This window comes from Arachis hypogaea, chromosome 6, assembly GCF_003086295.3.
Source record: "Arachis hypogaea cultivar Tifrunner chromosome 6, arahy.Tifrunner.gnm2.J5K5, whole genome shotgun sequence".
NCBI lineage: Eukaryota > Viridiplantae > Streptophyta > Magnoliopsida > Fabales > Fabaceae > Arachis > Arachis hypogaea.
This window is the reverse complement of record NC_092041.1, coordinates 55976356-55989259: the sequence shown is the minus strand read 5'-3', so window position 1 is coordinate 55989259 and position 12904 is coordinate 55976356. Positions and strand designations below refer to the sequence as shown.

Below are 12904 nucleotides of genomic sequence, written 5' to 3'. Positions count from 1 at the left end.
AGTAGTTTTCCAACTTGATTGGGAGATGATTAAAAGGAGAACCTTGAGTTAGAATACTCAAGAGTTCAATTGTAATTAGTTTATTGTTGGTTGACTTGTGAATCACTAACTTTAATCCTTCCCAAGGGAGAGGATTAGGACTTGTGAATAGAAGTTGATTTTTAATTTGACTTTCCTTCATTCGTTGAGGGCTAACTAAATTAAAATAATGACTAATAATTAATTGCTTTTGATAAAATTCTAACAAGGATAAAACTTCCAATTAATCTTCTCCCAGCCAAGATTTTATTTAAATCATATAAATTCTCTAATTTAATTTTCCGTTCAACAAATTCAAAACCCCTTTTGAAAACCTCTAATTGATAAAATAGTACATCTTCCTGCAACTCGTTGGGAGACGACCTGGGACTCATACTCCCAGTATTTTATTTCTAAAAAATGTGACAACCCTTTTTTTAAATTGACGAGTGGATTTTTGCCGGTTAAGAACTGTACTCACAACGCTATTTCTCTAATTAATTCTTAATCTGCCAATTTCTGATCACATCAATCACAAAGAAAAAGAGCTCACTGGCGTTAAAACGCCAGTAAAGAGGCATTTTGGGCATTAAATGCCAAAATGGCTATCATTCTATGCATTTAACGCCAGTAAATGTAGCATCCTGGGCATTCAGAAAAAAAGCTCAGTAACAAAGGATTTTTGGCGTTTAACGCCAGCCAGGGTACCTGGCTGGGCGTTAAATGCCCAAAATGGCTACCAGATAGGCGTTAAACGCCAGAATGGCTATCATTCTGGGCGTTTAACGCCAAAACAGCAAGGGGGAGGTAATTTCATTTCCAATTCAATTTTTTTTTGAATTTTCATGTTTTAATTCATAATTTTCTGCATAAAAATGTTACAAATATTCATCCTTCAATTTCCATTTCCAAAAATTAATAATCTTATAAATTCTTTTTAATTCTTTTTCAATTCTTTTCAATTCTTTTCCAAAACATTTTTAAAACTCATTTATCTTTCTAATTTCTTTCCAAATCTTTTTAATTCATCCATATTATCTTTTATTTCTTAGATGCATTAACAAAAATTCAGATTTAACTTCCTCATATCTTTTTCATATCTTTTAAATTTTAAAATCTTATCTTTTTCATATCATGTTTATCTTTTATCAATCATATCTTTCTATCTTATCTTTTTCTAAAAATTCAAAACCCATTCCCCCTCCCTTTTAAATATACATTCGGCCAACCTCCTTGACCTATTATTCGAATCCTTCTCTCACTTTATTCCTCTTCTTTCTTTTCTTTTTCTTGAGGACAAGAAAACCTCTAAGTTTGGTGTGATTTTTCATGATCACTGAGCTAAAACAGACTGAGATCATGGCCCCTAAAGGAAAACAACCCACTTCAAGAGGCAAGAAAGAAAACAATCCAAAACTACCTTGGATACATGAGAGGTTCTTAACCAAAGAACATACAGACCATTACTTAAAAATTGTGTGCAGAAGATCAGTGATCCCGGAAGTTAAGTTCAATCTGAAAGAAGACGAATACCCAGAGATCCAAGAGAAGATTCAAAACAGGGGCTGGGAAGTCCTAGCTAATCCTGAGATACACGTTGGAAGAAACATGATCTAGGAATTCTATGCAATTTTGTGGATGACAGATAAGCAAAGAATAGAGGGAACTGCTTTCTACTCCTTTCGAACTATGGTCAGAGGGAAGAGTATTTACTTCCACTTTGACAAAGTGAGAGAAGTTCACAAGCTTCCTCAACTACAAGATGATCCAGAGTCCTTTAATAGGAGAATGGCCAAAGATAAAAAGGCTAGATCAAGTTCTAGAGGACATATGCCTCCTTGGAACCAAGTGGATTACTAATTCAAAAGGTGTCCCAAACCAGCTAAAGAGAGGAGATCTCAAACCAGTTGCTAGAGGTTGGCTAGATTTCATTGGGCATTCTATATTCCCAACTAGCAACCACTCTGAAGTCACTGTCAATAGGGCAGTGATGATTCACTGTATTATGCTGGGGAAAGAGGTAGAGATTCATCAGCTGATCCCTGGTGAAATTTACATATTTACAAACAAGGAATCCACTGATGCCAAATTGGCTTATCCAAGCTTGATTAGTCTGTTATGTAAAGATGCGGGGGTAAAGATGGGTGTGGATGAGTATATCCCAGTTGAACGCCCAATCACCAAAAAGTTGATGGATGGAACTCAAGTTCAAGACAACCCCATCAAGAGGAGGGCGCATGAGCTCCTCCCAGAAATTCCTTAATTTGAATTCTGGGCCCGCTTAGAAGCTTCTGTCACCAAGCTGCAAGAAGCTATGGATCAACTCAAAGAAGAGCAGCAGAATCAAAACATCATGCTCTGCAAACTACTCAAAGAACAAGAGAAGCAAGGGCGTGAGATATAGGAGCTAAAGTGCCAGAAGCTGTCCTTTGAAGAGCCAGACATCCCACGAATTGAAGGAGCACTTATCTCTCAAAATAAAGGTTGTTGAGTCCTAAATTTGTGATAACTTTTGTTATTAGAAACCAATTTTAAGAGTTACATGAGCATTAGTATTAGAGTCGTTTATTTTTATGTCTTTAATTATTATTCCATAAGTATTAGTAGCATTTAAATTTCTATTTTAATTTTCTGTTATTTTAATAAAATTCGAATTGCATGAGTAGCACTTTATTTTTATTTTTTTCCAATTTGGCTATAATTTACTCTTCTTATCATCATTAAACATGAATAAAATAGTAAATTTTTTTAGAAGAGTAAGGGTGCAAACATTTCGATTATATAATAAGAAAAATTCAAATTAATTATATGTGGTGGCATTACTTTAGCTCTCTGAATGAATGCATAAACAGTGCATATTTTTTATATACTGAAATTTAAGTAATCTTTGGCTCTTGAAAGAAAGAGGTAAACAGACAAATGTTATTGATAATCTGAAATATAATAAAATTGATTCTTGAAGCAAGAAAAAGCAGCATTCAAAAAAAAAAGCAAGCATTAAGAAGCCAATAACCTTTTAAACCAAAAGGCAAGGGTACGAAGGATCCAAGGCTTGGAGCATTAGTGGATAGGAGAGCCTAATGAATTAAGATCATGGCCTAAGCGGTTTAATCAAGATGTCCCTAACCATGTGCTTGTGTCATGAAGGTCCAGGTGAAAAGCTTGAGACTGAGTGGTAAAAGTCATGATCCAAAGCAGAAAGAGTGTGCCTAAGAACTCTGGGCACCTCTAGCTGGGGACTCTAGCAAAGTTGAGTCACAATCTGAAAACGTTCACCCAGCTAAGTGTTCGTGGCATTCATGTATCCATAAAGTACATTTTGGGAAACAGAATGTTAACGGTCACAGCCAAGACTCAAAGAAGCTATGTTCAAGAATCAATCAAAGTTAAACTAAAAATCAATAACCTCATCAGCATGCTGAATTCTGAAAGAAGCCAATCATTCTGAGTTTCAAAGAATAGTGAGATGCCAAAATAATTCAGAAGCAAAAAGCTATAAACCTCGCTCATCTAATTTGAATTTGAGCCTCATTAAAGACTCTGAAATTTTATTGCATCATAATCTTCTTTTTATCCTATTTTATTTGTCTAGTTGCTTGGGGACAAGCAACAATTTAAGTTTGGTGTTGTGATGAGTGGATATTTTATACGCTTTTTGGTAGTGTTTTCATATAGTTTTTAGCATGTTTTATTCACTTTTTATTATATTTTTATTATTTTTTATTCAAAAATCACATTTCTGGACTTTACTATGAGTTTGTGTGTTTTTCTATAATTTCAGGTATTTTCTGGCTGAAATTGAGGGACCTGAGCAAATATCTGATTCAGAGGCTGAGAAAGGACTGCAGATGCTATTGGATTCTGATCTCCCTGCACTCAAACGTGTTTTTCTGGAGCTATAAAAATTCAATTGGCGCGTTCTCAATTGGGCTAGAAAGATAACATCTTGGGCTTTCCATCAACATATAATAGTTCATACTTTGCTTGAGATTTGATGGCCCAAACTGGCGTTAAATGCCAGCCAAAAACCCTTTTCTGGCGTAAAATGCCAGAACTGGCACACTTCTTGGCGTTAAACACCCATTTTGGCACCCAGGGTGTTTAACTCTAATTTGAGGCATATGCACGTGGAAGCTTGAAAGCTTAGCCCAAACACTAACTAAGTGGGCCCCGGAAGTGAATTTTGCACTATCTATACCTAGTTACTCATTTTCTGTAAACCTAAGTTACTAGTCTAGTATAGAAACTACTTTTAGAGATCCATTTTGTGACTTATGACATTTTACATCTTATATTGTATCTTCTACGACATGAGTCTCTAAACCCCATAGGTGGGGGTGAGGAGCTCCGCTGTGTTTCAATGGATTAATGCAATTACTATTGTTTTCTATTCAATCACACTTGCTTTTGTTCTAAGATACTCACTCGTACTTCAATATAAAGAATGTGATGATCCGTGACACTCATCATCATTCTCAAATTTATGAACGCGTGCTTGACAACTACTTTTGTTCTATCCTAGCTCAACATAGTCATTGGGCGACAGCTTGAGTGCGTATCTCTTGGGTTTCTAATCCACGAGTTTGACTTGCATCTCCTGACAACAGAGCATTCAAACTCATGAGATCAGAACCTTCGTGGTAGAAGTTAGAACAAACGAGCTTCAAACTCATGAACGTTGGGCACAGTGACAGTGTGCAAAAGGATAGAGATGTCCTATTCCGACACAAGTGAGAACCGACAGATGATTAGCCGTGCGGAAGTTGTGTCTGGTATTTGTCATCCGAGACGAGAGATCCAACAGATGATTAGCTGTACAGAAGCCGTATTTGGACCATTTTCACTGAGAGGAAGGATGGTAGCCATTGACAACGGTGATCCACCAACATACGGCCTGCCATAGAACGAGCCATGCGTGTTTGGAGAAGAAGACAGTAGGAAAGCAGAGATTTAGAAGACAGATCATCTTTGAAACCTCAACTTGTTCTCCATTACTGAATAACAAGTATCATTCATTTCATACTCTTTTACTTTTTACAAGCGAAATCATTTTTATCACTAATCTCCTGACTAAGAGTTACAGGATAACCATAGCTTGCTTCAAGCCGACAATCTCTGTGGGATCGACCCTTACTCGCGTAAGAAATTATTACTTGGATGACCCAGTGCACTTGCTGGTTAGTTGTACGGAGTTGCAAATGTGTGATTGCAATTTCGTGCACCAAAAGATCACTAATATAGTTGAGATTTAGTTTATCTACCTTGATCAGATTAGTAAGAACCTGAGGCTTGAACTTTGTGTGATTGGAAATTAGGATTGCCTAGCCAGTTCATGTGGTTTTACATGGTGTATATTTGGAATTATTGCCCTGCTGAGAACCCTGTAAGGGATGATGTTCTCACCCATTTCCGAAATTATTACTTTTTAGATGCAGGTCCCGATGCTTCTCAATGAGCAGGAGGTTTATCTGGAAGGATAGCGAAGAAGACCTTTTATTCTGCTTAAATTTTAGACTCTTTCCTTCTTTCGGAGACACTTATATTATGAACTTGTTTTGAAGACTTGCCTTTAGAGACTTATGATGTATTTTGGTGAGATAGGTTATGTCTATCTAACTGTTTTACTATTGTAACTCTAGCCGGCCTAGTCTTTGCAGGCCGAGACTAGCTGGTACTTCTATATACTTATATATGTCTCTTTACTCTTATTCTTCCTTTGAGCGTTTAATTATCTACCTTTCTTCCGATGTGCTTATATATATACATTATCGAGTGCAAATGATTGACGAATTGTCTTTTTCTCGAGTTTTAAATCTTTTCACAGACTTCTAGTATAATATTCCTTCTATATATACATGTTTATATCTTAACCTTGTGTCGTAGCAGCAAACCATAATTGAATATGACTTAAGCATAGAGCAATAAATGGTAGGGTGTTACTAGCACAACCTCATTCTTCTTCTTAATTGAAAAAGTTATTACAAGTAGCTTTTGCTAATATTTGAGAAGGCTTAATATTATTGAGAGAAAGAGAGCATAAGTTACAGATTAAAAAATTTGAGAGTGTTTTGGGGTATATATATATAATTGTATCTGATGCTTCTCCTTTTATATAATTCAATTCATGCACTGATCATGAAACACTTCAATGATTTTCTTCTAAATTAGCAATAATTCAATTTAATACTTTTTTTCTTAATTAGCAATGGCCATGTTTTCAAGAAGATTAGCAACGGTCATAAATCAATTCAAAATTTTTATTTTTATTAGAATGTCTCATGTGGTATTAAGTTTGAAACACAATCTTAAAAACACAACAAGAAATACTTCCAAAGAATGTTGATCTGAATTGGGGACTCCTTAACTCTTCGGTAGTAACTAGAGAAAAGAGTATTATGAGTTTATTCAATATCTAGTAACATGTGGTTTAGATATCTATTCTTATAATATAAAAGTTGATACCAACTTCTTATACAATGAATTTAAGTCATATGTTTCTCTTCTAATGATACTACATCAACAACTTTGATGATTTGGTAAAACTTAAAAATCAACTAATCATCATTATTTAAATTTTTTTAAAACATTCAAAGAAAAAACTCTTGTTTATTATTATTCATTAAAACATAAAATACTAATTAAATATAATAAATAAACATTAAAAATATCATAATAATAATTATAAAAATTTTAGTTACAAATATTGAAATTCTACAACTTATACATGTTAATAGTATATCTATCTTACTCTTTCGAGTAAGTTTAAATTTAGCACATTTTTTTACTAAATACATTCAAATATATCATGATTATAAAATAAATTTATATTATATTTTTGGTATTTTTTATTTTTATTATTTTTCTTAACCAAAGTAAGTTTAACTTTGGCACATCTCCTTACTAGGTATATTTTCAATTATCTCATGATATAATTTTATATTATATTTTTGGTGTTTCTCATTCTCATTTATTTTTTTCAATTTTGTTTTTAATTATGTGCAAGACAAAGAACACCATATGAAAAGACAAAGTATGACAACAAAAAAAATGTAAAAATAGAAGTAACAAATAAAGACGTAGTTTTGTACAACTCTAATATAAAATGACTTTGTCTTTTTTAAAAACAAATGAATTCAAATTTTTATATTCACAAACATTAAAGTCTTTATAATTATAAATATCTAATAAACATAATTATAAACTAAGTTTTCATCCAAAACATAAGTATAAATATTCTCTCCAAAGTAAAATAAACATAATCCAAAATATAATTATAAATATTGTCTCCAAAGTAACATAAACATAATCCAAAATACTCAATTTTTATCTTCATACTCTTCTAAGTTAGGTTGGGGGAAGTTAAGTTTTGGCCAAAAAATTGCAAAAATATCCCCTCACTAAAAAAAACTAAGCCCGGCGGGGAAGCCCGTCCCGCCCCGCAAAAGCCTGCGGTTTAAGCGGTGCGGGTTAGATGGGCTTTTACTATTTGACGGTCCCAATTTTCCAGCTTGGCCCACCTTGTTTAGCAGGTTACGTGGGTCAGCCTGGCAGATTTAGGCCCATTTGCCACCCCTATTAAATAGAAACAACAAATGAAAATGTAACTATGTACAACTCTAATATAAAAGGTCTATGTCTTTTTCTAAAAGTAAATGAATTCAAATTTTTAAACTAATATGTATTGCACCCCTAGAATTTCGGAAAAACTGACTTATACCTCGGCATGACTCATTTCCTAAATAACAAAAATGACTCAATCCTAACAGAACACCACTCACGATCTCACCATGAGATCGGTCATGAAGATCTCGGCTAAAGCCGATGACCTATTCAACACCGACTAAGCTATAAATCGAGCATAGGACCGACTATAGCTACCAAGGCAGAGGAATCATAAACAGATCATATACTCGTTTTATCAAGTGACTTTTTACTGACTTAAGCGTCGGAGTCTCTTTTGCAGGTACCACGCTCGGGTCTGAGTTCACGAGGGTATTCCCAGTTCAGTTTGAGCTGCCAAACACATCAAGATTAATGCGAAGCCGACGCATAGCTCGAAAGAGTATCCTTGCAAGAACATTTGGCGCCCACCGTGGGGTAACGCCTCTTCCACAATTTTTTCAAACCTAACGCCATTATCTTCGGCTGTTCTTTTCTTTTTCTTTGAAAAGATCAAGACATGACGAACCATTCTGTCACTCCTCAAGCGAACCCAACAAATGCTGAGCTCTTGGCCGCTAATGCTACTTTACTAGCGAACAATCAGGGAACGGCCAACATGTTAGCAGTTATCCAAAACAAAGACGAGGGAAAAAATGACCATAAGAAAGTCAACACTGATCCCCATGAAGAATAACAGTCGAAGTCAAAAGCAAAGATAGGAGATATACCTCTCAATACTGAAAGACGGCAAAATGGCCCCTTTTCTAAAGGAATAATGAATTTTAAAATGCCTAAAAATTTTACACATCCAATGACCCTCACACCGTACAAGGGGATCGGACATCCTAAAGTTCACATTACAAAATTCAAATCCATGATGTTCCTTAACAGTGACTCCGATCCCATCTTGTGCTGATCTTTTCCGACCTTTTTAGATCAAGCTGCTTTATTATGGTTTTCTAACTTACCTGCAGGTTCTGTATCCAGCTTTGATGAATTCACCAAATTGTTCATAAATCACTTTGCAGCATCCAATATCTATGTGCGAGATTCAGACTACCTCAGCAGGATCAAGCAAGGACAGCATGAGAGCCTGAAGGATTACATGACGTGCTTCATAGTAGCAGCCATGGAGATCACTGTCCTCAATCCAGAAGTGCAGCTACACACCATCAAAAGTGGCCTCTGACTTGGAAAATTCCAGGAAGCTATAGCTGTCGTGAAACAAAAGACATTGGAGAAGTTTTGGGACAAAGCGACTGGACAAATCGAAATAGAGGAGTTACGAGAAGCCTGGAGGACAGAGAAGCCACCATCTCGGAAGGAAGAAGACAAGTCCTACAGGTCCCAAAATAAGGACTCTTAAAAACCTTTTAAACTAACTCTGAAATTTTATTTGTATACCAGGTTCAACACTAAAAGGGAGGACATCATTAAGGAGATACTACATACAAGTTAATAAAGCCATCGAGCAAAGAAGGAATGTACTAAAACCATAAGTACGACGACAGAAACAAGCATTATGCCTTTCACCAAAAGTTCAGCCACACTACTGATGAATGTGTGGTAGCTAGAGACTTGCTGGAAAGACTAGAAAGGCAAGGCTTATTGTACAAATATATCACTTCCAAAAACCAGAAAGAACTAGCCAGAGACACGGACAGGCCGAGCTATAGTTCAGATCGCAAAGAAAAAGGAACATGGCACGGTCCAATCAAAACTTCTACCTCTAAGAGAATTATAAATTACTTTTTAAGTGGTTTTGCTGGAGGCAGAGCCACCAATACAGCTAGGAAGAGAAGCTACTGATCTATGATGACAATGGAAGGATCTCATCAATGCCCGCCAACTCTGACCTCAGCTGCCCACATCAGTTTTGGCGCCGACGACTTTAAGTCACAATCCTTGAACTTACATGACCCAGTGGTGATCTCAGTGCAAGTAGGAGAGCTAACAATAAAAAAGGTCCTACTCGACCCAGGGAGCAGTGATGATGTGTTATTCTACTCCATATTTAAGAAAATGCAATTAAGTGACAAAGCATTACGACCATCGAGCAGAGAACTAGTAGGATTCTCCGGCAAAAGAGTCCCTATATCAGATTATGAATGGTTAAGGACAACACTAGGGGAACCCCTGAACTCAAAAACATTAGATACTCAATTTTTAGTAGTCAACTGTGTTAGCCCTTTTAATATTATTTTGGGGTGCCTGTCCCTTAATTCTTTAGGAGCTATTGTCTCCATAATTCATCTGTGCGTCAAGTTTCTTGAGCAGGATAACATAGTGGCAACAGTGCACATTGACCATAAGGAAGCCAGAGAGTGTTACAATGCAGGTTAAAGACCATCTTGAAGGAGACCATCCCGAGGATCCATTCTGTATACAAATCAGAAAGCATCCCCACTCTAGCAGAGATGGACCCAAGAGACGACAATAGTCACCCCACCCCAACGGACGAGCTGGAAAAGGTACAGCTCGGTCAAATAAATCAATTCACTAACGCCAGCTCTGCTTTTTCTACAGGAACAAAACAAAATCTGGTAGACACACTAAGGGCCAATGCCGATCTATTTCCATGGACCCCTGCTGATATGCCAGGGATCGACCTGAATTTTATATGTTATAAGTTATCATCAACCCTAACAACCGACCTGTAAGACAAAAGAAGAGCAATCTGGGCATGGAAAGAAGAAATGTAACAGCAGTAGAAACACAAAAATTACTTGACGCAAGGTTCATCCAAGAAATTCGCTTTTCCTCGTATCTAGCAAATGTGGTGATGGTCAAGAAAGCTCAGGGAAATGGCGAATATGTGTAGATTTTACATATTTGAAAAAAGCTTGCCCGAAGGATTCCTATCCACTGCCAAACATTGACAGACTGGTAGACGACACCTCAGGATATCAAGTGCTCAGCTTCATGGATGTATATTCCGGTTATAACCAAATAAAAATGCACCCAGATGATGAAAACAAGATGGCTTTTATAACTGACCAAGGTAAATTTTGCTATAAAGTAATGTCTTAGACTAAAGAATGCAAGGGCAACCTCTCAAAGACTGATGGACAAAGTCTTCAAGGACCAAGTTGGACAAAACATCGAGATTTATGTCGACGATATCGTCATCAAGTCAAGCTTAGAGAAACAACATGAAGTAGATCTTTAGGAGGTTTTTCAATAGCTCAGAAAATATAACATGAGGCTAAATCCAGAAAAATGTGCATTTGGAGTACAAAAAGGTAAATTCCTTGGATTCCTACTTACAAACAGGGGAATAGAAGCCAATCCTGACAAGTGCCAAGCCATCATAAACATGCAGTCACCTCGAACTATCAAAGAAGTGCAATGCCTCACAGGTCGTCTAGCTGTCCTGTCCCGATTTCTACCCCGACAGCTACCAGATCATACCATTTCTTCAACACAGAAGAAGGCTAACAAGTTCATGTGGACGGAAGAATGTGAAAAGACCTTCGCTGAGCTCAAACAAATCCTAGGGTTGCCACATATACTCAAAAAGCCAGAACAAGGTAAACGCCTTTTCGTGTTCCTTTCAATTTCCACTAACATGGTTAGCTCCGTGCTTGTAACAGAAACAGAGAAAGAACAACATCCAGTATACTTTGTGAGTAAAGTTTTACAAGATGCAGATGTTAGATACCCGATGATAGAAAAATTAGCGTTTAGACTGGTCATTAATGCTCGACGTTTACGACATTGCTTTCAAATACATCCAATAATAGTTCAGATTGGTTCACCCCTTGCAACAAATATTATCACGACCAGACTTAGCAGGCCGACTCACAAAATGGGCAATATAGCTCTCTGAATTTGATATCTCATACCAATCAAAAGGATCACCTAAAGCCCAAGCATTGGCTGATTTAATCTCGGAGTTCACAAACAAAGAAGAAACACCCAAGACATGGGAACTATACGTAGATGGAGCATCAAACGAAAGTGGCTACGGAGCAGGCATCCTTCTTAAAGACAGTATTAGAGTCCGAGCTGAACAATCAATCAAATTCCTTTTTGAAACAACCAATAACCAAGCCGAATATGAAGCTCTATTGGCCCGCCTAAGGCTAGCCAGGGAAGTAGAAGTCACAAGTTTAAAGGTGTACTACGATTCTCTCCTAGTGGTACAACAGGTAAACGGGCACTTTCAGAAGGAGGATTGGCTAAGCCTATTTATTCACTACCTGAAGACTGGAGAAATACTAGAAAATAAAAATACAAGGTCATTCAGATACAAAGCAAATCACTATACTATGATGGGAACAGACCTATACAAACGAAGTATTTCTAGGCCATTACTAAAATGCCGCAGCCGAACAGAAGCCGAAAACACAATAGAGGAAGTTCACGAAGGAATCTGTGGACACCATACAGGAAGCAGAAGCCTGGCCACAAAAATCCACCAGGCAAGATACTACTGGCCAACGATAAGAGAAGATTGCAGGAATAAAGTACAAAAGTGTGATGCATGTCAAAAATGTGCACCGCTTATTCACAACCTGGCCGAGCTATTGCACACTTCAGATGTCAGCTAGCCCTTCCACAAATGGGGGATGGATATACTCGGTCCATTCTCAGTCTCGCCAGGACAGGTAAGGTTCCTCATGGTAGCAATTGACTACTTCAGAAAGTGGATAGAAGCACAGCCACTTGCAAAAATCACAGTAAAAAAGGTACAAAGTTTTATTTGGAAATCAATTATCTATATATTCGGATTACCTAGGAAAATCATATCGGATAATGGCCAGCAATTCACAGATAAGAAAACTGCTTCATACTTAACCGATCTACATATCAAACATCATTTTTCCTCCGTCGAACACCCACAAAATAACGAGCTCGCAGAGACGGCTAACAAAGTTATTTTACAGGCCTTAAAAAAGAAACTAACTGATGCTAAAGGACAATGGGTGGAGCTTATACCAGAAGTACTGTGGAGCTATAACACTACACCACAGTCCTCAACGAAAGAAAGCCCGTTCCGACTAGTCTATGGCACAAAATGCATGATCCCAATTAAACTCAGCCAAGGGTCCACCCGGACCAAGTACTTTGACGAATAGTCCAACGTAGAAGCCAGATCACCCAAGCAAGACCTAAAAGAAGAAGAATGATGCTTAACAGAACTCAGACAATGAGCCATGCAAGCAACTATGCAAAAACAATACAACAAGAAAGTATGACCGAGGACCCTTAAGGAAGGAGA

At 37.0% G+C, this 12904-nt stretch overlaps 1 protein-coding gene across 1 annotated transcript; it reads left to right on the top strand.

Annotated features, from left to right (window-relative positions):
- The first annotated feature begins 10879 nt into the window (after positions 1 to 10879).
- LOC140173668 (uncharacterized) lies at positions 10880 to 12233 on the top strand. The gene is made up of 2 exons (XM_072198177.1): positions 10880 to 11210; positions 11536 to 12233. The coding sequence occupies exons 1-2, from the start codon at positions 10880 to 10882 to the stop codon at positions 12231 to 12233; spliced, it is 1029 nt and encodes a 342-aa protein (XP_072054278.1).
- The last annotated feature ends 671 nt before the right edge of the window (positions 12234 to 12904 follow it).

Bases quoted from the DNA above. Each gene is read 5' to 3' on its own strand.
- LOC140173668 (XM_072198177.1), top strand. From the start codon at position 10,880: ATGAGGCTAAATCCAGAAAAATGTGCATTTGGAGTACAAAAAGGTAAA. The intron at 11,211-11,535 runs GTAAACGCCTTT...ACCAATCAAAAG, and splicing joins ACTCAAAAAGCCAGAACAAG to GATCACCTAAAGCCCAAGCA.